Source organism: Anomaloglossus baeobatrachus, chromosome 8 (genome assembly GCF_048569485.1).
Source record: "Anomaloglossus baeobatrachus isolate aAnoBae1 chromosome 8, aAnoBae1.hap1, whole genome shotgun sequence".
In the NCBI taxonomy this organism is placed as follows: Eukaryota; Metazoa; Chordata; class Amphibia; order Anura; family Aromobatidae; genus Anomaloglossus; species Anomaloglossus baeobatrachus.
In genome coordinates this window covers 156,297,891-156,325,567 of record NC_134360.1, presented here as the reverse complement: position 1 = coordinate 156,325,567, position 27,677 = coordinate 156,297,891, and the positions used below count along the sequence as shown (strand labels likewise).

The following is a 27,677-nucleotide window of genomic DNA, read 5'->3' as shown; positions in this document are numbered from 1 at the left end:
CTTTTCATATACCCCCCATCCATCCTGCTCATATACTCCCATCCTGCTATATGCCCCCACCGTGCTCATATACCATCCTGGTATATGGCCTGTATCCTATAGCACAGAGAAAAAAAAACAAACGTTCATACTCACCTGTTCCTCACTCCCTGCAGCCGATCATCTTCCTCTCTGCACCACTGACGTGTGTGTGTGTGTGTGTGTGTGTGTGTGTGTGTGTGTGTGGCCGTTCCCCCTGCAGCACGCGATGTCTTCCTGTCTGTGCCGATCAGCTGATCAGCACAGATCAGCTGACCGGCACAGACAGGAAGACATCGCGTGCTGCAGGGGACGGCTCCACACACGGGGACGGGTGAGTGTACTGATTCTCTGCACCCCGCGCTGATGATGACGCGCAGGGAGCAATGAATACAGCCGCGCATGATCACTCCAGGCTGTAATTGCCAGGGGTGATCATGCGGACCGGCTCTTTACTATGCGCGCGTCCCCGCTCGTCCTCCCGCCCACCTGTCAGCGCCAGCTTCTGCGCTGAGAAATGGGCGGGAGGATAGCCGTGCATATGTAATGAGCGGGCCCACGTGGTCACAGCAGCACCTCATTCCTCGCAGGCACAGTCAGACCATAAGACGCACCCCCAACTTTCCCCCAACATTTGGGGGGAAAACAGTGCGTCTTATGGTCCGAAAAATACGGTATATGTCTTCTTTTCTTTTTGACACTTTATTTACAATGTGTAGCTCCATTTTAATACAAATATATATAATCCAGGTTCATTTACATTTTGGTTAAAAGTTAGAAAATGTATTTGTTTTTTTTACATAAAACCTGGTTCACATCAGTCTTCTAACTGCATTGCTTTGTATTTTTAGCATTTGATTATGTCTTTTTATTCCCCTTTAGGTCTATTAAAAAATTGGGTGAGCTGAATGTTGGGATGGAGCCTCTTAGTGAAGAGACAGAGACGAAGAGTCATCCACACAATGGGCCCAGAGACAGCAGCTCGTCTGCCACCAACGGGCCGTCGCCTATAACCTCTTCTCTACCAAGAAATCAGCAGCCTGATGGCCAGAACATGAATACAAGCACCCCTAGGAAACGAGGAGTTGCTGCTCATATACCATTCCCCGAGGAGTCACCGGTGTTTGGAATCACAGGGTTAGTTATATACGTTAATGTTTGTATATGTGACTCTTGTTATTTAGTGCTGCAGATTAGAATGAGGACCTGCATACAGCCACCAAGTATCTCTGTATTCTGGACCCTTTGAGCCTTATAGGTGAAGAGGAAGAATACTGAATTTTCTTTATCGTTCCTATGGGAGACCCAGACATTGGGTGTATAGCTTCTGCCTCCGGAGGACACACAAAGTACTACACTAAAAAGTGTAGCTCCTCCCTCTGAGCATATACACCCCCTGGATAACCAGATCTAGCCAGTTCATTGCTTTGTGTTCAGGAGGCATACATCCACACATGCATTCTCATCTGATTTTTCATTTTTGGAAAGATTTTGAAGAAAAGCGGGTCCAAGTCTGGATCTCCGGCATGTCCCTTCTCACCCCACTGTGTCGGCGGTGTTGTTAAGGTTGATTCCAAGGCTGGAGCCTTACATGCCGCGCTCCTTCACCATCCCTCGGGCTCTGGCTTGAAGTGGGAGCCAGCACGGTTCTCCATGCTTTGCAGGAGACCGGTCTCCATCCGCAGCCCTTCAGGATCCTGCTGGACGGAGCACTCATCCCCAGGGACATGGCCCTGCGTCTCAGCAAGCTATGTACCTGAGACGTTTATGTTCTGGGGGTCCCTGTACTTTTATTATGTGGGGGAGAGTGTGCTGAGTGTTTTTTGCGACATTTCCGGCGGGTTCTCTGGCCTGAGAACCGCGCCAATGGTGCCTGCGCGCCGGCCGCACCGCTGAAATTTAGGCCACAGCTTCGCCGGAGGTCTACTTTCGGTTTCACTGCCCTCGCATATCATTCATGCAGAGGGACAGTGTGGCTCCGCCCAGCGGCCGTTCTGCACAGGGGAGAGACACTCCTCACTGAGTACATGTCTCCTCCCCTGTAAGTCTCTTTGGCCCTCCAGATCCCGCTCTCAGGGTTGGCCCCGCCCCCTCTCCTCGCTCCGGCGCCATTTTATCAGCGTTTTCTTTGCAATCAGCACTGGCTGCAGCATCCCTGCTGAGGTGTTTGGCTGATGGCACCTCTCTTAAGGATTCCACTGACCGCCAGGTTGACCTTCTGGCCAAATCTGTATATGAGGCGGCAGGGGCCTCGTTCTCCCCATCTTTTGCAGCAGTGTGGGCTCTCAAAGCCATCTCTGCTTCTCTAGAGGAGATGCATTCTCTCACCAGGGAATCTATGCCCGAAATGTTTGCCTTAACTTCCCAAGCTTCAGCTTTTTCATCCTATGCCATGTCTGCCATGCTGGAGGCTTCTCACCGCACTGCGGTGGCCTCGGCTAATTCCCTCGCTATCCGCAGGATCTTGTGGCTTCGAGAGTGGAAGGCAGATGCTTCTTCAAAGAAGTACCTTGCTGGGCTCCCTTTTGCTGGGTCCAGGCTATTCGGTGAACAACTGGATGAAATTATTAAGGAAGCTACTGGCGGGAAGAGTACTTCCATGCCACAAACCAAAACCAGGAAACCTGCCCAGGGTAGGAGCCAGTCGAGGTTTCGTTCCTCCAACTGGTCATCCTCTAAGCCCTCGGCCTCGTCCACTAAGTCAGCCAAGGAACAAAAATCCAACTGGCGCACAAAGGCGCGTCCACAGAAGACCGCAGGAGCTGCTGCCACTAAGGCAGCCTCCTCTTGACTATCTGGCTGCGCCAGCAACGTCCTTAGTCGGTGGCAGGCCCCACTTTGGCGACGTGTGGTTTCAACACGTCTCCGATCAGTGGGTGCGGGATATCATCTCCCACGGCTACAGGATAGAATTCTATCCAGCCCGCCAAACAGATTTTTTCTGTCAACTCCCCCCTGCTCCAAGGCCGCCGCCTTCTCTCAGGCCGTGGCATCCTTGCAGGCCAACGGAGTAATTGTACCGGTTCCCGCCCAGGAACGGTTCAGAGATTTCTACTCAAATCTCTTCCTAGTCCCCAGAGGCTCACGTATCTAGGGATGCAGTTCGAGACTCTGCCGGCACTTGTGAAGCTGCCCTTAGTCAAACAGCAGTCCCTCCATCTGGCGGTGCGCTCTCTGCTGAGGCCCCGCCGTCATTCCATCAGGCACCTAATGCAGGTGCTGGGTCAGATGGTGGCGTCAATGGAGGCTGTTCCCTTTGCCCAGTTCCATCTGCGTCCTCTGCAGCTGGACATTCTCCGCTGTTGGGACAAGCGGACTTCCTCCTTGCACAGGCTAGTGGCTCTGTCGCCACAGACCAGGAGCTCCCTTCAGTGGTGGCTTCGGCCCCTCTCTCTGTCTCAGGGGCGCTCTTTCCTGGCCCCGTTCTGGGTGATCCTCACCACGGATGCCAGTCTATCTGGCCGGGGAGCGGTATGTCTCCACCACCGAGCGCAGGGCACTTGGACTCCGTCTGAGTCAGCCCTCTCGATCAATGTGCTGGAAACCAGAGCTGTGCTTCTAGCTCTCCTAGCCTTTCACCACCTGTTGGCGGGCAAGCACATCCGAGTCCAGTCAGACAACGCGACAGCGGTTGCCTACATCAATCACCAAGGCGGGACACGCAGCCGCCTGGCAATGTTGGAGGTTCAACGCATCCTTCAATGGACGGAGGACTCCAAGTCCACCATATCCGCAGTCCACATCCCAGGCGTGGAAAACTGGGAAGCAGATTATCTCAGCCGTCAAACCGTGGACAGTGGCGAGTGGTCCCTGCATCCGGCAGTGTTTCAGTTACTCTGCCGCAAGTGGGGCACTCCGGAAGTGGATCTAATGGCATCCCGGCACAACAACAAGGTTCCGGTTTACGTGGCTCGCTCACACGATCCTCAGGCCTTTGCAGCGGACGCTCTGGTTCAAGATTGGTCCCAGTTTCGTCTGTCCTACGTGTTTCCTCCTCTAGCTCTCTTGCCCAGAGTTCTGCGCAAGGTCAGAATGGAGGGCCGTCGGGTCATCCTCATTGCTCCGGACTGGCCCAGGCGAGCTTGGTACCCAGACCTGCTCCATCTGTCCGTAGAGGTGCCGTGGCATATTCAGGACCGTCCAGACCTTCTCTCACAAGGTCCGTTTTTCTGCCAGAATTCTGCGGCTCTCAGATTGACGGCGTGGCTCTTGAGTCCTGGATCTTGACGGCTTCTGGTATTCCTCCTGAAGTCATTTCCACTATGACTCGGGCTAGGAAGTCTTCCTCAGCCAAAATCTATCACAGGACCTGGAGAATTTTCCTGTCCTGGTGTGGCTCTTCCGGCCATGCTCCTTGGCCTTTTTCCTTGCCGACCCTTCTGTCCTTTCTACAGTCCGGTCTGCAGCTAGGACTATCCCTCAATTCCCTCAAGGGACAAGTCTCGGCTCTGTCAGTGCTGTTCCAGCGGCGTATCGCCCGGCTGGCTCAGGTCCGCACCTTCATGCAGGGCGCGTCTCACATCATTCCGCATTACCGGCGGCCCTTGGATCCCTGGGACCTCAATTTGGTCCTCACGGCCTTGCAGAAACCCCCCTTTGAGCCTCTTAGGGAGGTTTCTTTGTTTCGTCTTTCACAGAAAGTGGTCTTTCTAGTGGCCATAACTTCCCTCAGGAGAGTCTCTGATTTGGCTGCGCTCTCTTCGGAGTCACCTTTTTTGGTTTTTCGTCAAGACAAGGTGGTTCTCCGTCCGACTCCGGACTTTCTCCCTAAGGTGGTTTCTCCTTTCCACCTTAACCAGGACATTTCCCTGCCTTCCTTTTGTCCGGCTCCTGTTCATCGCTTTGAAAAAGCGTTGCATACTCTGGATCTGGTGCGGGCGCTCCGGATCTATGTGTCTCGCACCGCTGTTCTTAGGCTGTGCACCTCTCTTTTTGTGCTATCCACAGGTCGGCGTAAGGGCCTCTCGGCTTCTAAGCCGACCTTAGCTCGTTGGATTAGGTCGGCCATTTCCGATGCCTACCAGTGTACTCAGGTGCCTCCCCCGCCGGGGATCAAGGCACACTCGACCAGAGGTGTCGGTGCCTCTTGGGCTTTCAGGCACCAGGCTACGGCTCATCAAGTCTGTCAGGCTGCCACTTGGACTAGCCTGCATACCTTTTCAAAGCACTACCAAGTGCATGCTCATGCTTCGGCAGATGCAAGCTTGGGCAGACGCATCCTTCAGGCGGCTGTCGCCCATTTGTGAAGTTAGGCTCTGCCTACTTCTCAGTTTTTCTGTTTATTCCCACCCATGGACTGCTTTGAGACGTCCCATGGTCTGGGTCTCCCATAGGAACGATAAAGAAAAAGAGAATTTTGTTTACTTACCGTAAATTCTTTTTCTTATAGTTCCGTATTGGGAGACCCAGCACCCTCCCTGTTGCCTGTTGGCAGTTTCTTGTTCCGCGTGTTATCACCGGCTGTTGTCGTGGACAGAGTCTCCGGTTGTTCCGGTTCTTGCTCTCTTTACTTGTGGGTGGCTATTCTCCTTCAGCTTTTGCACTAAACTGGCTAGATCTGGTTATCTAGGGGGTGTATATGCTCAGAGGGAGGAGCTACACTTTTTAGTGTAGTACTTTGTGTGTCCTCCGGAGGCAGAAGCTATACACCCCAATGTCTGGGTCTCCCAATACGGAACTATAAGAAAAAGAATTTACGGTAAGTAAACAAAATTCTCGCTCTTTTGCTTTTATTAATATGTAAAAATTGCTTCAACAGCATGGCTGTGGAGTCTGAAACCCAAACCTTGGACCCCTCAGGCTCCATGGCTCGGACCCCTCAGGCTCCGTGGCTCGGACCCCTCAGGCTCCGTGGCTCGGACCCCTCAGGCTCCGTGACTCCGAGAGGGAAAATAATTACAATTGAAGTGAAATTGTGCAAGAAAAAATTCAATCTGTTATTCTGCGATCATTCAGCACATTATTGCATTTTATGGTGATTTTGCTTCATAGTAGGACCAAGATGGGGGGATAGGATATAGGGAATACAGCCCAGAAGTTCCTCTCTGAGGCTCAGCAGTGAGGGGCGGACGTTGCCAGTGATGGGCCCCTGTGCACGACTTGTCTGTTCCCCAACTATGTATACACACCCTCATTACATACATATTCACATTAGACCTAAAATATGCACATGCTAATATGTCATACACTTTCATTCATACACTATGCACTCATGTATATACAGTGTAAACATACACACAAGTGTATATATAAAATACGCACGTGCACGATGACATTTTTTGGTGCACCTGTTCAGATGATATATTTTGTTCGTAGATGTAACAGATATGCATATTTTATTTTTACGTAAGCTTCACTATGAGATCTTTTTCTTTTATGCTAGTCTAGCCATAGTTTAAGTGCCATTTTGCAGACCACATTTATGTTAACTTTTCTGTACAGGTTTAATGGAAAAATAAAACAATTGTGACATTTTTTTACTGCATTTAACAATCACCATAATAATCTATTCAATGTATTGTATAGGATTTGCAGAGATACCTAATATACCTGTATTAGTTATGGGTTTGTGATTTTTTTTTTCTTGTAAAACAATGAATATAATTTTTTTTAATTAATTTTTAAAGTAATTTATAGTAAAAATAAATCTTGACTTTTATTGTACTTCTAATATACATGTATGTAGAGTTGTATCTGTATGTACCAGTACCATATGCCTGTAAAGAGGAAGAATACTAATTAGATATTTAAGCAAAGAAAATTGTCAAGATCTTGAATCGAAGAAGGAAGAATGGAATGATCACAGCATTGTCTTAAGACACATGCAGTGAGATGGTGTTATAAACTAGATGGTGTCCGCCTGCACCGTAGATAGTGACACTGGTCAGGGAGTGTTGGTAGCATAATGGTGTGCAGTATGTCACCGCCAGTAAACCTCCTGTGCTGCTGCCACCTCAGAGATACTACAGACCTCCACTTACCATAGATAATGTTTATTATGTTTATTTTTTTAAATGTTTAAAACATGTTGCCATTAAAAATGAAGTCAACCCATCTCCGTAACCTTTTGCATCATTTTTATTTGCAGGGAAAAAGTTGGTCAAAACCTTGAAGAACCTGTTAGTGCTGGAGCAAGAAAAAGTTCAGAGGTGAGAGCTTATAAAACATAAATCCTCAGAAGTGTACGACATTCTGCATTGCAGCCCGCTTCCACACTGGGACACTTATTATTGAAAGAGTTAACAGGCCAATGAATCTCATTTGCTTGCAGTGAATATATTAATTTAACCCCTTCAGCCCCTGCCAATTTTCTGGGGTTTGTTTTTTTTCTTCCCTTCTTCCGAGAGCTGGAAGAAAAATAAAAATCTTTTTTATTTTCTTTATCGTTCCTATGGGAGACCCAGACATTGGGTGTATAGCTTCTGCCTCCGGAGGACACACAAAGTACTACACTAAAAAGTGTAGCTCCTCCCTCTGAGCCTATACACCCCCTGGAGAACCAGATCTAGCCAGTTCATTGCTTTGTGTTCAGGAGGCATACATCCACACATGCATTCTCATCTGATTTTTCATTTTTGGAAAGAGTTTGAAGAAAAGCGGGTCCAAGTCTGGACCCCCGGCATGTCCCTTCTCACCCCACTGTGTCGGCGGTGCTGTTAAGGTTGATTCCAAGGCTGGAGCCTTACATGCCGCGCTCCTTCACCATCCCTCGGGCTCTGGCTTGAAGTGGGAGCCAGCACGGTTCTCCATGCTTTGCAGGAGACCGGTCTCCATCCGCAGCCCTTCAGGATCCTGCTGGACGGAGCACTCATCCCCAGGGATCTGGAACCCTGCGTCTCAGCAAGCTAAGTACCTGAGACGTTTATATTCTGGGGGTCCCTGTACTTTATTATGGTGGGAGAGTGTGCTGAGTGAGTTTTCTGACATTTCCGGCCGGTTCTCTGGCTGTCGCCTGAGAACCGCGCCGATGGTGCCTGCGCGCCGGCCGCACCGCTCAAATTTAGGCCCCGGCTTCGCCGGAGGCCTACTTTTGGTTTCACTGCCCTCGCATGTCATTCATGCAGAGGGACAGTGCGGCTCCGCCCAGCGGCCGTTCTACACAGGGGAGAGACACTCCTCACTGGGTATATGTCTCCTCCCCTGTAAGTCTCTTTGGCCCTCCAGATCCCGCTCTCAGAGTTGGTCCCGCCCCCTCTCCTCGCTCCGGCGCCATTTTATCAGCGTTTTCTCTGCGATCAGCACTGGCTGCAGCATCCCTGCTGAGGTGCTTGGGGGTCCGGGCTTTGGGATCTGGAGGGCACACAACACCGCTCCAGCGGTCTGGTAAGCCACAACCTCTGGTTGTGGACCTCTGTATATACTCTCTGGGGGTCATTCTGGCAGAGCCCCCACTCCAGCAGCATGTCTCACACGAGGAGCAAGGCTCCAAAGCTATTAAGTATGCACTGCATGTAAACTTGTGCTGCCTGAACCGAGCACATATCCACATTGTGATGCCTGCTCTAACCTGACAATACCTCAGCCTGGAATCGCACCCTCAGTGGTCTCTCCGGCTGCTCCGGCTCCTGTGGCTGAACCCCCGGCTTGGGTAGAATCCCTATCTAGGTCAATCTCCCAGTCTTTCGTTCACAGGGTGCCTCTGCTGCTAGGGCTCTCTCAGCGGAGCTCACAGAGGATTCTTCATCTGGTCCCAGACCCCGTCCTCCTAAGAGGAGACGTAGGGCTCCCTCCCCTTCCTCGTCCCGCGGCTCTGTTTCAGAAGCTGAATCGCGGGACGAGGAGGATGCCTTCACAGGGGGCTCGGAGGCTACCTCCATGTGCCCCATTGATCTGTCCGAAAGTGACTCAGATGTTAGTGATTTGATTGCGTCCATTAATTCTGTACTGGATCTCAATCCGCAAGTATCAGAGGAGCAACCCTCTCTGGCAGAAAAGCACCAGTTTACCTTGCCTAAGAGGACAAAGAGTGTGTTCTTTAACCATCTTTTGCAGCAGTGTGGGCTCTCAAAGCCATCTCTGCTTCTCTAGAGGAGATGCATTCTCTCACCAGGGAATCTATGCCCGAAATTTTTGCCTTAACTTCCCAAGCTTCAGCTTTTTCATCCTATGCCATGTCTGCCATGCTGGAGGCTTCTCACCGCACTGCGGTGGCTTCGGCTAATTCCCTCGCTATCCGCAGGATCTTGTGGCTTCGAGAGTGGAAGGCAGATGCTTCTTCAAAGAAGTACCTTGCTGGGCTCCCTTTTGCTGGGTCCAGGCTATTCGGTGAACAACTGGATGAAATTATTAAGGAAGCTACTAGCGGGAAGAGTACTTCCATGCCACAAACCAAAACCAGGAAACCTGTCCATGGTAGGAACCAGTCGAGGTTTCGTTCCTTTCGTTCCTCCAACTGGTCGTCCTCTAAGCCCTAGGCCTCGTCCACTAACTCAGCCAAGGACCAAAAATCCAACTGGCGCACAAAGGCGCGTCCACAGAAGACCGCAGGAGCTGCTGCCACTAAGGCAGCCTCCTCTTGACTATCTGTCCGCGCCAGCAACGTCCTTAGTCGGTGGCAGGCTCTCCCACTTTGGCGACGCGTGATTTCAACACGTCTCCGATCAGTGGGTGCGGGATGTCATCTCCCACGGCTACAGGATAGAATTCTCTTTCAGCCCGCCAAACAGATTTTTTCTGTCAACTCCCCCCTGTTCCAAGGCCGCCGCCTTCTCTCAGGCCGTGGCATCCTTGCAGGCCAACGGAGTAATTGTACCGGTTCCCGCCCGGGAACGGTTCAGAGGTTTCTACTCAAATCTCTTCCTAGTCCCCAAAAAGGACGGTTCCTTCCGGCCCATCCTGGATCTCAAGCTTCTCAACAAGCATGTTCGGGTGCGGCATTTTCGCATGGAATCTCTGCGGTCAGTCATTGCCTCAATGACCCAAGGGGATTTCCTGGCATCCATCGACATCAGAGATGCCTATCTGCATGTGCCAATTGCAGTTTCTCACCAGCGTTGGCTACGTTTTGCAATCGGAGAGGAACATTTCCAATTCGTGGCTCTCCCCTTCGGGTTAGCCACGGCCCCTCGGGTATTCACCAAGGTCATGGCAGCAGTGATTGCGGTTCTGCACCTCCAGGGGTTGGCAGTGATTCCTTACCTGGACGACCTTCTAGTCAAGGCTTCATCCAGCGCAGACTGTCAGCGGAGTGTCTCGCTCACTCTCGCCACTCTAGCCCAATTCGGGTGGCTGGTCAATCTGCCCAAATCCACTCTGACTCCGACCCAGAGGCTCACGTACCTAGGGATGCAGTTCGAGACTCTGCCGGCACTTGTGAAGTTGCCCTTGATCAAACAGCAGTCCCTCCAACTGGCGGTGCGCTCTCTGCTGAGGCCCCGCCGTTATTTCGATCAGGCACCTAATGCAGGTGCTGGGTCAGATGGTGGCGTCAATGGAGGCTGTTCCCTTTGCCCAGTTCCATCTGCGTCCTCTGCAGCTGGACATTCTCCGCTGTTGGGACAAGCGGCCTTCCCCCTTGCACAGGTTAGTGGCTCTGTCGCCACAGACCAGGAGCTCTCTTCAGTGGTGGCTTCGGCCCCTCTCTCTGTCTCAGGGACGCTCCTTCCTGGCTCCGTCCTGGGTGGTCCTCACCACGGATGCCAGTCTATCCGGCTGGGGAGCGGTATGTCTCCACCACCGAGCACAGGGCACTTGGACTCCATCCGAGTCAGCCCTCTCGATCAATGTGCTGGAAACCAGAGCCGTGCTCCTGGCTCTCCTAGCTTTTCACCACCTATTGGCGGGCAAGCACATCCGAGTCCAGTCAGACAACGCGACAGCGGTTGCCTACATCAATCACCAAGGCGGGACACGCAGCCGCCTGACAATGTTGGAGGTACAACGTATCCTTCAATGGACGGAGGACTCCAAGTCCACCATATCCGCAGTCCACATCCCAGGCGTGGAAAACTGGGAGGCAGATTATCTCAGCCGTCAAACCGTGGACAGTGGCGAGTGGTCCCTGCATCCGGCAGTGTTTCAGTTACTCTGCCGCAAGTGGGGCACTCTGGACGTGGACCTAATGGCATCCCGTCACAACAACAAGGTTCCGATTTACGTGGCTCGCTCCCACGATCCTCAGGCCTTCGCAGCGGACGCTCTGGTTCAAGACTGGTCCCAGTTTCGTCTGTCCTACGTGTTTCCCCCTCTAGCTCTCTTGCCCAGAGTCCTGCGCAAGATCAGAATGGAGGGCCGTCGGGTCATCCTCATTGCTCCGGACTGGCCCAGGCGAGCTTGGTACCCAGACCTGCTCCATCTGTCCGTAGAGGTGCCGTGGCATCTTCCGGACCGTCCAGACCTTCTCTCACAAGGTCCGTTTTTCCGCCAGAATTCTGCGGCTCTCAGATTGACGGCGTGGCTCTTGAGTCCTGGATCTTGACGGCTTCTGGTATTCCTCCTGAAGTCATTTCCACTATGACTCGGGCCCGGAAGTCTTCACCGGCCAAAATCTATCACAGGACTTGGAAAATTTTCCTGTCCTGGTGTCGTTCTTCCGGCCATCCTCCTTGACCTTTTTCCTTGCCGACCCTTCTGTCCTTTCTACAGTCCGGTCTGCAGCTAGGACTATCCCTCAATTCCCTCAAGGGACAAGTCTCGGCTCTGTCAGTGCTGTTCCAGCGGCGTATCGCCCGGCTGGCTCAGGTCCGCACCTTCATGCAGGGCGCGTCTCACATCATTCCGCCTTACCGGTGGCCCTTGGATCCCTGGGACTTCAATTTGGTCCTCACGGCCTTGCAGAAACCCCCCTTTGAGCCTCTTAGGGAGGTTTCTTTGTTTCGTCTTTCACAGAAAGTGGTCTTTCTAGTGGCCATAACTTCCCTCAGGAGAGTCGCAGACGCATCCTTCAGGCGGCTGTCACCCATTTGTAAAGTTAGGCTCTGCCTACTTCTCAGTTTTTCTGTTTATTCCCACCCATGGACTGCTTTGAGGCGTCCCAATGTCTGGGTCTCCCATAGGAACGATAAAGAAAAAGAGAATTTTGTTTACTTACCGTAAATTCTTTTTCTTATAGTTCCGTATTGGGAGACCCAGCACCCTCCCTGTTGCCTGTTGGCAGTTTCTTGTTCCGCGTGTTATCACCGGCTGTTGTCGTGGACAGGTCTCCGGTTGTTCCGGTTCTTGTTCTGTTTTTACTTGTGGGTGGCTATTCTCCTTCAGCTTTTGCACTAAACTGGCTAGATCTGGTTCTCCAGGGGGTGTATAGGCTCCGAGGGAGGAGCTACACTTTTTAGTGTAGTACTTTGTGTGTCTTCCGGCGGCAGAAGCTATACACCCAATGTCTGGGTCTCCCAATACGGAACTATAAGAAAAAGAATTGACGGTAAGTAAACAAAATTCTCTTTTTTCCATCAATCTTACCATGTGAGGGCTTATTTTTTGCGGGGCAAGTTGTAGTTTTAAATTAAACCATACATTTTACCATATAGTGTACTGGAAAACGGCAAAAAACTTTCAAGTGCGTAAAAAATTGCAAAAAAAAAAGTGCAATTGCATGGTTGTTCTTGAGATATTTTATTCACTGTGTTCACTATATGGTAAAACGGGTGTGTCTGTGTAATTCCTCAGGTCGGTGCGAGTTCGTAGACACCAAACATGTATAAGTTTACTTTTATCTAAGGGGTTAAAAAAGAAAAAAAAAAATCAGAAGTTTGTCCACAAAAAAGTGATGCACTCTTTGAGCCATTTTCCACAACCCATGGCGATCTTATTTTTCGGGATCTATGGCTCAGTGATGGCGTATTTTTTGTCTTGAGCTGACATATTTAATGGTACCATTTTTGCGCAGATGCTCCGTTTTGATATCCTGTTATTGCATTTTGCGCAAAATTTGTGGCGGCCAAAAAACGTAATTTTGACATTTGGAAATTTTTTGCCGCCACACCTGTCTTCTGATCAGATCAATTGAATTGATATTTTGATAGATCGGGCATCTCTGAACGTGGCAATACCAAATATGTGTATATTTTTTTTAACCCTTTAATTTTCAATGGGGCGAAAGGGGGGTGATTTGAACTTTTTTTTAGGTTTTTTTTTTTTACATTTTTTTTAAAAATTTTTAAAACTTTTTTTTTTTAACTTTTTTACTAGTCCCCCTAGGGGACAATGAGGATCAGCAGTCTGATCGCTGGTTAATTTCTCTTGATCAGATCTGCACAGCTCAGAACAGGACAAATGCTCGTCTTCTGTAACAGTGGCTGGTCTGCTCAGTGTTACAGGAAGTGAGTCATGTTAGCTACAGGAGTCCTCACATGACCCTATGCTACCATGGCAACCATCAGCTCACAGTGATCACATCATGGCACCGCCGATGGATTCGGGTGAGTGAAGATTTACGGTGGCTGGCATTTTACATTGCGCTGTCACATTTTGACTGTTCGATTTAAGGGGCATACAGAAGTGGGTGGATGGCGGATCCACCTGTCCCTGCGAGGCACACATGTCAGATGTTCAGATCAGCTGACGTGCAGGAATCGCCTCCGGCTGCCCGTAGCAACTGCAGGTGATTACACCTATACCCCTCAGTTGTTAAGGGGTTAAAAAAAAGAAGTAGTAATGTCTCACAGAAGATGCAATGTTTTTCAAAATTTAATTTCAGGATTTTTAATTGTGACATTTTGTAAATTGTTTAAAACAGTGGTGTTTTAAGTGTATTAATATTTTGGGCTTCCTTTACATATAGCGAGTGAAATAAGTATTGAACATGTCTCCACTTTTCTAAGAAAATATATTTCTAAAGGTGTTATTGACATGAATTTCTTTGTCGCTCTATTGGGAGACCCAGACAATTGGGTGTATAGGCTATGCCTCCGGAGGCCGCACAAAGTATTACACTAAAAGTGTAAAGCCCCTCCCCTTCTGCCTATACACCCCCCGTGCTTCCACGGGCTGCTCAGTTTTTTGCTTTGTGCGAAGGAGGTCAGACACGCACAGCACAGCTCCACAAATTAGTCAGCAGCAGCTGCTGACTATGTCGGTTGGAAGAAAAGTGGGCCCATATAGGGCCCCCAGCATGCTCCCTTCTCACCCCACTCTTGTCGGCGGTGTTGTTAAGGTTGAGGTATCCATTGCGGGTACGGAGGCTGGAGCCCACATGCTGCTTTCCTTCCCCATCCCCCTCAGGGCTCTGGGTGAAGTGGGATCCTATCGGTCTCCAGGCACTGAGACCGTGCTTCATCCACAACTCCTGTGGAGACTGCTGGATAGGAGCCGGGTACCGTTCAGGGACATGGCCCTGCTACGTGAAGGTACTCTGTATCCCTGTGGGGACCGCGCACGGCAACACCTCAGCTTTGCTGGGTGTGCTAGTGCACCGGGGGACCGGGTTAAACTGTGCCATTACACACTCAGCGTCGCTGAGTGTGTTTATATGTAGGGGCTACCGCGCTAACCGCCGCTGCCATGGGAAACTGCGGCGCGGCTGGGACTTGTAGTTCGCCGGGGACTTCGGCGTTGGCCGCGCTTTTACGGTGGCCACGCTTATACTAGAGTCCCCGGCTTGGCTTGCGGCCTAGTTTCCCTTTCTCCCGCCCTCAGCCCTGACAGGCAGGGGAAGGGCGGGACGCTGCACGGAAGAGCAGCACTGAGGGCTGGAATATGATTTCCATACTCCACCCCCCTCACTGTGCACAGTGTGAGCACCTCGGCTACGCCCACGGCTCCCTCCTCTCGTCAGGACGCCGCAGCCATTTCCTGTCAGCTCCTACGACGCTGCAGAGAGGGACAAACCCTGAGAGACCCAGACACGGTCTCTGGTGGCCTCATAACCGCTTTAGGCGGATGGTAAGCAGCACCTGTGGTGCTAGCCTCATGGTGCTGTAGTGTACTGATACATTATTTGTTTTTAGTATATATTTTACACTGTATGAGCACAGTTCATTCTGGCTATATACCCTAGTGTGTTACTCAGGGAAAACAATAGCATGGCGCCCACAAAAGGCAGGGGTGCCAAAAACACAGGCTTATTATGCTGCCTGCGGCGCTTGTACGACCCAGCTGCCGGCAGGTTCCATTAACCCTCATTGTGTGCATGTTCGGCCCCGGTGACACTTCTTTAGCCAGGGCCTCTGCTAAGAGGGGCCCAGGGGGAGCCACCTGTTGACACTGTCCTAGTGACGGGGACGGAGTTTGCAAAACTCTCTGAGACTATGGCTAAGATACTAGAAGCCTTGCAGTCCAGGCCGGTATCTCAGCAAAGGGACTCTGTTGAATCATTGTTCCCTGGCCCCCCTCAGTTGGACCAACAATGTCCTCCCGGGGTATCTCATACATCCCAGGCTGAGGGTTCTGACTTAAACCCCAGCCCCAGACCGACTAAGCGGGCTCGCTTAGAATTTCCCTCGACATCATATTGTTCAGGGTCTCAGCGGGGGGAATCTCTGGTGATAATGCGGAGACAGCTGATCAGGATTCTGATCCTGAGGGCGCTCTCAATCTTAATACTCCAGACGGGGACGCCATACTGAATGTTCTTATTGCGTCCATCGATCAAATGCTGGATATTTCTCCCTCAGCTCCTCCGGCGGAGGAGTCAGCTTCTCTTACACCGAGTATGTTTCTAGACCACTCTGATTTCAGAGAGGCAGTCCAGAATCATCATGCTTGTCCAGATAAGCGTTTTTTCTAAGCGCCTTAAGGATACACGTTATCCTTTTCCCCCTGACGTGGTTAAAGGTTGGACTCAGTGTCCCAAAGTGGATCCTCCAATCTCCAGACTGGCGGCTAGATCCATTCTTGCAGTGGACGAGGGGGCCTCGCTCAAGGATGCCACTGACAGGCAGATGGAGCTCTGGTTGAAATCCATCTATGAAGCTATCGGAGCTTCTTTTGCCCCAGCATTCGCAGCTGTATGGGCGGTACAAGCTATCTCAGCAGGTCAAGCACAAATTGAAGCAGCCACATGCACGGCCGCGCCACAAGTGGCATCCATTACCACCCAGACCTCGGCAATTGCGTCTTACGCTATTATTGCTGTCCTGGACTCTGCGAGCCGTACGGTGGTCGCGGCCGCCAATTCGGTGGTACTCCGCAGGGCCTTGTGGCTACGGGAATGGAAGGCAGATTCTGCTTCCAAAAAGCGCTTAACCAGTTTGCCAATTTCTGGCGACAGGCTGTTTGGCGAGCGTCTGGATGAAATCATCAAACAATCCAAGGGAAAGGATACATCCTTACCCCAGTCCAAACAGGACATACTCCAACGGAGGAGAGGGCAGTCGAGGTTTCGGTCCTTTCAGGGCGCGGGCAGGTCCCAATTCTCCTCGTCCAAAAGGTCTCAGAAAGTACAAAGGAACTCTGATGCATGGCGGTCTAAGTCACGTCCTTAAAAGGCCACCGGAGGCGCCGCTAACAAAGCGGCTTCCTCATGACTTTCGACTTCCTCTAGTAGCATCCGCGGTCGGTGGCAGGCTTTCCCGCTTTTGCGACACCTGGCTGCCACAAATAAAAGACCGCTGGGTGAGAGACATTCTGTCTCACGGTTACAAGATAGAGTTCATCTCTCGTCCCCCGACTCGATTCTTCAGGTCATCCCCGCCTCACTAGCGAGCCGAGGCTCTTCTGCAGGCGCTGCGCACTCTGAAGGCAGAAGGAGTGGTGATCCCGGTTCCTCTTCAGCAACTGAGCCACGGTTTTTTCTCCAACTTGTTTGTGGTCCCAAAGGAGGACGGGTCTTTCCGCCCGGTCCTGGACCTGAAACTGCTCAACAAACATGTAAAAAACCAGACTGTTCAGGATGGAATCCCCCCGCTCCGTCATCGCCTCAATGTCCCAAGGAGATTTCCTTGCGTCGATCGATATCAAAGATGCTTATCTCCACGTACCGATTGCTCCAGAGCACCAGCGCTTCTTGCGCTTCGCCATAGGAAATGAACACCTGCAGTTCATGGCACTGCCGTTCGGCCTGGCAACAGCCCCACGGGTTTTTACCAAGGTTATGGCTACTGTAGTAGCGGTCCTCCACTCTCAGGGTCACTCGGTGATCCCGTACTTGGATACTGATCAAGGCACCCTCTCAAGAGGCATGCCAACGCAGCCTCGACGCTTCCCTGGAGACTCTCCAGGGTGTCGGGTGGATCATCAATTTTACAAAGTCAAATCGGACACCGGCCCAATCGCTGACATATCTTGGCATGGAGTTTCATACGCTCTCAGCGATAGTGAAGCTTCCGCTGATCAAGCAGTAGTCACTACAGAAAGGGGTACAATCTCTCCTTCAAGGCCAGTCACACTCCTTGAGGCGCCTCATGCACTTCCTGGGGAAGATGGTGGCAGCAATGGAGGCAGTCCCTTTCGCGCAGTTTCACCTGCGTCCCCTTCAATGGGACATCCTACGCAAATGGGACAGGAAGCCGACGTCCCTCGACAGGACCGTCTCCCTCTCTCAGGCGACCAAAGCTTCCCTTCGGTGGTGGCTCCTTCCCACTTCATTATCGAAGGGGATATCCTTCCTACCCCCATCCTGGGAAGTAGTCACGACAGACGCGAGTCTGTCAGGGTGGGGAGCGGTTTTTCTCCACCACAGGGCTCAGGGTACGTGGACCCAGCAAGAGTCCTCGCTTCAGATCAACGTGCTGGACATACGGGCAGTGTATCTTGCCCAGAAAGCGTTCCAGCAGTGGCTGGAGGGCAAGCAGATCCGAATTCAGTCGGACAATTCCACAGCGGTGGCATACTTCAACCACCAAGGCGACACACGCAGCCGGCAAGCCTTCCAGGAAGTCCGGCGGATTTTGATGTGGGTGGAAGCCACGGCATCCACCATATCCGCAGTTCACATCCCAGGCGTGGAAAACTGGGAAGCAGATTATTTCAGTTGCCAGGGCATGGACGCAGGGGAATGGTCCCTTCACCCGGACGTGTTTCAGGAGATCTGTTGCTGCTGGGGGGTGCCGGACGTCGACCTCATGGCGTCCCGGCACAACAACAAGGTACCAATGTTCATGGCACGGTCTCAAGATCCCAGAGCTCTGGCGGCAGACGCCTTAGTTCAGGATTGGTCGCAGTTTCAGCTCCCTTATGTGTTTCCTCCGCTGGCACTGTTGCCCAGAGTGTTACGCAAGATCAGGACCGACTGCCGCCGCGCCATCCTCGTCGCTCCAGACTGGCCAAGGTGGTCGTGGTACCCGGATCTGTGGCATCTCACGGTCGGCCGACCGTGGACACTACCAGACCAAACAGACTTGCTATCTCGAGGGCCGTTTTTTCCATCTGAATTCTGCGGCCCTCAACCTGACTGTGTGGCCATTGAGTCCTGGACCCTAGCGTCTTCAGGGTTATCTCAAGACGTCTTTGCCACTATGAGACAGGCTAGGAAACCAACGTCCGCCAAGATCTACCACAGGAAGTGGAAAATTTTCCTGTCGTGGTGCTCTGCTCAGGGTTTTTTCTCCCTGGCCTTTTGCCTTGCCCACTTTTCTGTCCTTCTTTCAATCTGGACTGGAAAAGTGTTTGTCGCTCGGCTCCCTTAAGGGACAAGTCTCAGCGCTCTCTGTGTTGTTCCAGAAGCGCCTAGCCAGGCTTCCACAGGTACGCACGTTCCTGCAGGGGGTTTGTCACATCGTTCCACTTTACAAGAGGCTGTTAGAACCCTGGGATCTAAACAGGGTTCTGATGGTTCTTCAGAAACCACCATTCGAGCCAATGAGAGATATTTCCCTCTCACAACTTTCGCAGAAAGTGGTTTTTTCTAGTAGCAGTCACTTCTCTTCGGAAGAGTGTCTGAGCTAGCAGCATTGTCGTGCAAAGCCCCTTTCCTGGTGTTTCACCAGGACAAGGTGGTTCTACGTCCGGTTCCGGATTTTCTCCCTAAGGTGGTATCCTCCTTTCATCTCAATCAGGATATCTCCTTACCTTCTTTTTATCCTCATCCAGTTCACCAATGTGAAAAGGATTTGCACTTGTTAGATTTGGTGAGAGCACTCAGACTCTACATTTCTCGTACGGCGCCCTTGCGCCGCTCGGATGCACTCTTTGTCCTTGTCGCTGGCCAGCGTAAAGGGTCACAGGTTTCCAAATCAACCCTGGCTCGGTGGATCAAGGAGCCAATTATCGAAGCTTACCGTTCGGCTGGGCTTCCGGTTCCATCAGGGCTGAGGGCCCATTCTACCAGAGCCGTGGGCGCGTCCTGGGCTTTGAGGCACCAGGCTGCGGCTCAGCAGGTGTGTCAGGCGGCTACCTGGTCGAGCCTGCACACTTTCACGAAACACTATCAGGTGCATACCTATGCTTCGGCGGATGCCAGCCTAGGTAGACGAGTCCTTCAGGCGGCGGTTGCCCACCTGTAGGAAAGGGCCGTTTTACGGCTCTCTTACGAGGTATTATTTTACCCACCCAGGGACTGCTTTTGGACGTCCCAATTGTCTGGGTCTCCCAATAGAGCGACAAAGAAGAAGGGAATTTTGTTTACTTACCGTAAATTCCTTTTCTTCTAGCTCTAATTGGGAGACCCAGCACCCGCCCCTGTTTTTTTGTGTACACATGTTGTTCATGTTGAATGGTTTCAGTTCTCCGATATTCCTTCGGATTGAAGTTACTTTAAACCAGTTTATAATTCTTTTTCCTCCTTCTTGCTTTTGCACCAAAACTGAGGAGCCCGTGGGAGCACGGGGGGTGTATAGGCAGAAGGGGAGGGGCTTAACACTTTTGAGTGTAATACTTTGTGCGGCCTCCGGAGGCATAGCCTATACACCCAATTGTCTGGGTCTCCCAATTAGAGCTAGAAGAAAAGGAATTTACGGTAAGTAAACAAAATTCCCTTCTTCTCTCCAGATATCGGTAACAATTATCCAAACACCGTAGATGGCCATAAATTTACTGATGTGTAACCTCTTCACCTCCAGGTGATTTTCCGTTTTTCATTTTCATTTTTTCCTTCCCTTCTTCCGAGAGCCTTAACTTTTTTTTATTTTTCCGTCAATATTGCCATATGAGGGACTATTTTTTGCAGAACTTGTACTTTTGAGTGAAGCCATTAGATTCACCATATAGTTTACTGGAAAATGGGAAAAAAAATTCCAAATGTGGAGAAATCGTGAAAAAAGTGAAATTCCACAGTGGTGTTTTTTTTTTTAATTTTTATTCAGTGTTCACTATATGGTAAAACTGACATATCAGTATGATGCCTCAGGTCGATGCGAGTTCGTAAATACCAAATCTGTATACTTTTACGTTTATTTAAGGGCTGAAACAAAATTCGGAGGTTTGTCCAAAAAAAAGAATAGCGCTTTTGACACCATTTCCTGAGACCCGTAACGTTCCATTTTTGAGGATTTGGAGTCAGTGTTCGATTATTTTTTGCGTATTGAGCTGACGTTTTTAATTGCACCATTTTTGCATATATGCAATATGTTGATCACCTGTTATTGCATTTTAAAGAAATGTTTTGGCAATCAAAAAACATAATTTTGGCATTTGGAATTTTTTTCTCGCCACTCCGTGATCAGATTGATTTTATATTTTCATAGAACAGGCATTTCTTAATGAGGTGATACCAAATGTGTATTTTTAATTTTTTTTAACTTTTATTTTCAATGGGCCGAATGGGGGATGATTTGAACTTTTTTAGGGTTCTTCCATATTTTTTATTAAACTTTTTTTTATTTAGTTATTTATTTCTTTTACTACTCCCCTAGGGGACTTTATCACTGCAGTGTCCGTTCACCTGTGCATTTCTGCTGATCAGAGCAGCATCGCTCTTATCTCCTGTAAGTGCCAGTGCTCTGTTGTCTCACAGGAAGTGAGTCATGGCAGCATCAGGGGTCGTCAGCAGACCCTGCGCTACCATGACAACACAGTGTCACGTCATGGGGCTGCTAATAGCAGCGGGGAACACCACGATCCCCACCGTGGCCCTTTAAATCGTGCTGTCAGTGTTTGAGAGTGCAATCAAAGGATCCACCCGTGCCTGTAAGCCGCATATGTCTGCTGATCAGATTAGCAAACATATGCAGGGAATACCGCGGGCTCGCCGCCGAAGCCAGTGGTAACCAGAGGGAGGCGATCAAGAACGTACCAGTACATCCTTGGTCATTAAGGGGTTAATAATTTGAAATGACACTGAACACGCTTGGGGTGCTTTCACACTGCCCCCCCATACTGCATCTGGATGTCCACCTCCAGTAGGCATATATGCCAGAAAATGGTGCATGACACAGCACATGGTGACTTCATCTGCACCATTATGGCCAATGGCCCTGTCGCTGTATACATCAGAATCCCGTTTTCCAGGGGCTTTAATAGTGAAAAAGGGACAAAATGCAATGTGAAAGCACCCTTTCTGATATTTATTTAATACTTCATTCAAAATCCTTTGTTGCAGATGAAGCTTAAAGACTCCTCCTTTATGGACAAACTAGTCACCTGCATTGCTCAGGTGTGATTTGGTCCATACTTTAACACAAGCACTCTTCAAATCCTCAAGGTCCAGTGGGCTTTTTTTTATTAACTCTTGTAATGTTAGTCCTGGGAGTGGACCCGCTGGACTATGCACCTGTCAGGCGTAACTGCAGAGGGCCTAGATGCAAGAGATGCTGGATGCAGGATTCGATCTGGACCAGGTACAGGTTAACGGGATCACGCACAAGTCCAGAACTGAGACTGGTACAGGTCACAGGGATTAGGCTGAAGTCCAGGAGCAGAGACTGGTGCTGGTTACTGGGATCAGACTGGAGTGTGTGCTCAGAACGGTACTCAGGATCTGCAAGCAGAGACAGAGTTACACCAAGCACAGGCACAGAGGGACCTGAACAACTAGTACAAGAGACAAGCTACAGGGACACGTTGAATAAGCACTGGCCATGAGGATTAGCAAGTCTTAAATACCCAAGGTTACTTATTAGTGATATTCTGAACAGCTGTGCTAGCTCTTTAAGTCTAGGTGAGTGCACGCGAGTGCCCCCTAGTGTGCATGTGTGAGGGCCGCTACCCGGAAGTTAGAGCCGAGACCACAGGAGGAGAGGCAGGACGCTGGAGCGCAGGTGGCTGCAGTGAGTGAACGGCGCGGAGCCGGAGCTGACTGGGAAAAGGTCTGGACAGGGTAGCAGGAGAGCGGGCTCGGCAGGGAGCGGCGCGGTCGGACTGGGAGCATGACAACTCTGAGCTTTACTTTCTTCCATAAATTTTCTATTGGATTCAGGTCAGTTGATCAGCTCGCCCATTCTAACACCTTTATTTTCTTTCTCTGAAACCAATAGAGTGGTTCCTAGACTGTGTGTTTGGGATCACTGTCTTGCTGAAATGTCCACTCTTGTTTCATCATCATCCTGGTAGATGACAGCAGATTTTTATCAAGAAAGTCTCGGTACATTTGTCTATTCATCCTTCCTGCAATGACCTGAAGTTTGCCAGTGCCATATGCTGAAAAATGGCCCCACACCATGATGTTCCCACAAATACCAAATTACCAAATATCACTGTTGGCATGGTGTTTTGGGGTGCATTTTGGCCTCCAAACATAGTGTGTATTATGGCGTGGTGAATGTTCATACAGGCCGTGGAAGTGCGGCAAATGAAAAATTACTGGCCTTTAATGTACGGTAACAAACTTTCCATTTTGTACAGACTTTTTGAATATGATGATACTAAAAATGTTTATTATTTTTAAATGTTTGAATTTCTTTACTGTTGAATGGGTGATTTTATATAAATGTAAACATGTTTTTTTGAGTTTGAAGTTTTGATCTCTCAATCGCTTAATCTTTGTACTGCCATACCACAATATGGCAGTAAATGGAGAACACGTGGCTCACCTTTTGAAGCTAATGTTGTGGTTGAGCCCCACATGAAGACTAACATTGCATTTACAAAGTCTTTCATCAGGTCCACGGCTTCCTCATCGTATTGTGCAGAGACTGATCGGAGCCGGTGTATGCTGCCCGGAAATTACGTCATTTCAATGTTGATGTTTTAAAGTGATCGCAACATGTAACTAAATAAATTGCAGTGATCAGTGTAAACTCCGCTCGCTGCAGGCGCTGGCTGGTATGATGCAGGCTCCGCTCATGAGCCTTCTTCTTACTTTCTTTAGCAACCTATGATGAAAATACACTTCGACCTATGATGGGAAAAAAAAAACCAGGTAATCCTTATCCATAGGTATAGGGTATAAATTGCTGATGGCTGGTCTGAACACAGGGACCCTTAATGATCCCGATAGCGGGGCTGGTGAGCCCTGGGAATGGGGCTTTGCTGCCCCGTCCTGAACAGAGCAGAGATATGTATTCTCGGCTGTTGCTTCATTCAGTGCCTATAGGACGCCTGAGTGTAGCACTTGGCTATTTCCAGCTGTCCCATAAGGGGGAGTTTGAGCATTAGGTTCCGAAGATATTTGTACATTTTCTGGTTATTAGCGTGGGACTTGTATATAATAGTTGTTGGCCGTGTGCTCGTCCTGGCTGGTGGCACCTGTTCATGCATCCTTATCCACACCTATTAGTGTCCGATTCCGAAGTGAGAGGAGAAATCCATTCAACGTTTGCACATGGATCCTTCCCATTCAATTTTTCCGTTATATATTTATTTATTTTTTGCTTTAACAGGCAGACGAAAAAGCAAAACAACAATTTATCTGCCTCACAACAATGGAGGATACACAGGCGGTCCGTGCGGTAGCCTTTCACCCCAGCGGATCACTTTATGCTGTTGGATCAAATTCTAAAACTCTTAGGGTTTGTGCGTACCCTGATGCATTGGATACTGCCAGGTAACAGATCTGACATTTCCAGCGGCCGTCAGCAGTGTTCAGCTATCTTATTATTAATTGTTATATTATTTGTTTCAGTGTCCCGACCAGTCCGACGCAGCCACCAGTTCGATTTAAGAGGAACAAACACCACAAGGGCTCCATTTACTGTGTGGCCTGGAGCCCTTGTGGGCAGCTACTTGCCACAGGGTCTAATGACAAGTATGTCAAGGTGCTGCCTTTTAATGCTGAAACCTGCAATGCGACAGGTAAGACTGAGTGCATGTAACATTGGGTGTCACCCTGCACCCCTTGCCTGACATTAGTAATATGTAATAGTCTGTGCTGCATCCAATAAGGTATTTCCTAATATTTATGATCTAATGGGGAAAGGGAGCTGATTCTGGGAATGAATGGGAAGGAACAGATGCTGAAGCTCAATGTAATGTGGAGCATTGTTGATCCTTTTTTCTTTCCTTTAATTGCCCCCAGGGTAACCATATTGGAGATGCACACTCTATCCCCCCACCCCGTATAGACAGTACAGTATGGCATATTTGCTTTCTGGCAGCTGAAATGAATCCTCCCACTGGAGCCTGTAATTCACAATATTGCCATTTCAGGTCCAGACTTGGAATTCAGCATGCATGATGGAACGATTAGAGACTTGGCCTTCATGGAAGGGCCAGAGAGCGGTGGTGCGATACTGATCAGTGCAGGAGCAGGAGATTGTAATATCTACACTACAGACTGCCAGCGTGGCCAGGGACTTCATGCATTAAGTGGGCACACAGGTAAGCATTACCTCAGTGGCACATCAGGTACACCCAACACTTCAGTCCTTCTGAGCACCCATTAAAGCACCACTCCAGCTTGTTCTTGTTTTTCTTAATGCTGGAGTGGTGCTTTAAATCTAAGTCCCTTGCTCCAGCTCTTTACTTTCCCTCCAATGATTTTCATCCTTCTTCGGTGACGCTAAAGTCCTGCGGTGCCCTCTTGTGACTGTAACCAAGGTCTCAATACAACTCGAGAAACATAACAAGGCTCCCATAGACTTGTGACCTCCAGCATACTCCATGAAACACTGGAGCCGCCATCAGGTCACAAATCACAGGAGATAGACGGGGGCGAGAAACAGGTGAAGACGATGGCAGGCAAGTGTAAGATCGAGTGCAGGTGACTTGCATTTAAAGCACCACTGCAGTGCTGGAATAAAAAAAACACTGAAATGGTGCTTTAATTGAAGAATGCAGACTGTATAGAGGACCATTGGCTTGTTAGTCTCTGATTCCTTCTGTGCACACCACATATAGGAAACTGTCTGATAAAGTTTTGATCTGTGAGCGGACTTGTATTTTACATTCATTAATGTCCTACTGAACCTAGTAATGAAGACTATTTTTTTCCCCTGTGTGTGGTAGGGCACATCTTGGCTCTTTACACATGGAGCGGTTGGATGATTGCATCAGGGTCCCAAGATAAGACTGTCCGATTTTGGGATCTCCGTGTTCCCAGCTGTGTTCGAGTGATTGGCACTACGTTCCATGGAACAGGTAAACTAGTGACTTCTATATATAGTTGTACTTACATGTCAGCTTCTTCTAAATTTACCATTCCCTACCCTACGAGAGAACAAAATGATCTGGCATAGTAAAAGTTAATAACAAGAAACGGAACCTCAGGAGACGAAAAAAATATGATCTTTAAGAGTAGTTATTAGAACCATATATATAATGATGAAAGGAAAATACGGGTTTTATGCCCCTCATTTTATGTATATGTATGTATTATATGTACACGGGGCACAGCTCCATGGAGCAAATTAGCGTCAGATGGTTCAGACTAGATACAAGATGTGATGTGAGCTTTGAGCTTCCTCTGCTTGTCGATGGTCTCTGGAATCGCAGCTAAGTATCTACATACATAATTGCCAGTTGCGGATGTGACCTTATCACACAATGCACTGCAGCACTATCAGTTGTGCAGCCGCAGTTCGCGCCCACATCATAGCCATGGTAACCAGGGACAAAAGTGCAGGCAGAGTCCAAATTGTGGGCTGAGTAAGCACAATTCTGTTCCCAGTCTAACATTGTGCTACCCATACCACATCCAGGTATAATGAGGGGTTGGTGTTTTAAATTACACATTTGTGATGTCAGAGAGCAGTAAGGAGGCGTGGCCGGGTATGTCTGTTTTTCCAATGATGGTCACAACAGCTTACAAGAGATCATATAGTGTAAACACACACAGAGCACACACAGGAGACACCATATAGTGAACACAGCTCAAGAAACACATCACCAGATACCAATATACAGCACACAACAAGGAAGAGACAGTGCACAAGGGTGAAAGAGGTGAAATGACGCAACACATACAATACACAAGTGCAGACTGATCACATACAACAGATATATTGGAAAGTGCAATCAGTGTGACACATGTCCACTGCTCCTGTCACCTCCACTAAGCACCGACAGATGTTTATTTCACCGCACTCCCGATGCGATAGCATTGGGCCTATTTCTAGTAATCTATAAAACTGTGAATATGATACAATGTGGCAAACCTTTAAGTGCTGCCTTAAAGACGCAGAACGCAAAGTATGAAATCATCTAAAAAAAATCCAACTGGTTTGGGCTTCGGGTTTGAGCCTTTATATTCTACACACTGAACATTTAGAAGTTTCATATGTGAATATGTGTGTATGTATATGTAATTGGCTCGATTATCAGAGCCATATCAAAATAAGGACAAATGGCAATATGTAACTATAATATTACGCCACATCCACAATAAATGACCGGTATTCTGACAACTCAATGAACTAATATATAAATGTGAGGCTGATGGATAAAAGTTAACCATCATCAAAAAAGTCTTTCATTGGTTGTAAGAGGTTTGGAGCTTGTTCTATACTTTCTTTCAACTTTTTGACTAAGTTGAACAATTTGGAAAGAATGGAAAAGTTTTCTACTTGCTAAATCATTCTGAGCATTACAGACATCTTACTTTTTATGCCTCTTTAGAGCTGTGTTCGCACCTCGTGGCCACTCTGTGTTTTATTGCCATAAGTTGCTATAGTTCTACAATGATTATGGCAAAAAAGAAAACGAACCATGACTGCTACATGTGAACGCAGCCCAACCATCAGCTTGGGAATTGGTAATTGTCAGGTTTAGGCCTTGTGCACACTGTACAAATGTCAGTATTTTTTTAAATAGACTAAATTTTCCATAAAGTAGGAAAAATAATTTTCTGATGCAGGCAGGCAATTGTATTGACCTTTATTTTACATTGATAACACTAACCCTTTATATAGTATTTTACAAGGAAGATTGCTAACCCTCTAAATGGGTTTTATTGAACTTGGGAGAGACCATCTGCGTGAATTTTCAGACCATTTAGAGATTTATTTTGTACATCTCCTGTAGTTGATATGTTGCAGATGTCGCCACGGGATTAAGGATGTCATTATTATCCCATTTAGTGGCTACATTGCATTAACTAGAGATGGGGTGCAGAACCTGCAGCCAGGGGTCCACAGGAGACCCCATAATACCATTCTGTGCTGCCCTCAGCCATTGCTAAACTTTTTCTGTTGTTGAGTCTCATAAACTAGGAGTGAGTCAATAAAGGGAGGAAGGGGGCAGGGAAAAATGGAATCCAGCACCAGGTTTTTACGTATGAATAAGGACATGTTTTTAACCTCCTGTCCGAAACGCGTAAGGACATTGATACCCGTTTCCCCCCTTTTGCTGTTTTCATATTTTTAACTTCTATGTCTCAATAAATTTTTGATTTTTATATAAAACAATTTTTGGTGCTGGATTCCATTTTTCCCTGCCCCCTTCCTCCCCTTATTGACTCACTGTTGGTTCCAGACTGGGCTATGCTGGAGGATCTGTGCAGCGCAAATTTTTCCGGGGACCATATATCATGGTAAGCT

At 48.9% G+C, this 27,677-nt stretch overlaps 1 protein-coding gene across 2 annotated transcripts in view; it reads left to right on the top strand.

Moving 5' to 3' along the window:
* Positions 1-27,677, top strand: part of WDR47 (WD repeat domain 47) — a 114,189-nt gene that overhangs the window by 67,116 nt on the left and 19,396 nt on the right. For both annotated transcript variants that reach the window (XM_075322049.1, XM_075322050.1), the window contains exons 8-13: positions 901-1,155; positions 7,106-7,166; positions 23,586-23,749; positions 23,828-23,997; positions 24,352-24,522; positions 25,150-25,281. In XM_075322049.1, coding sequence (XP_075178164.1) covers positions 901-1,155; positions 7,106-7,166; positions 23,586-23,749; positions 23,828-23,997; positions 24,352-24,522; positions 25,150-25,281 — 953 coding nt within the window. The remainder of the gene's footprint in view (positions 1-900; positions 1,156-7,105; positions 7,167-23,585; positions 23,750-23,827; positions 23,998-24,351; positions 24,523-25,149; positions 25,282-27,677) is intronic.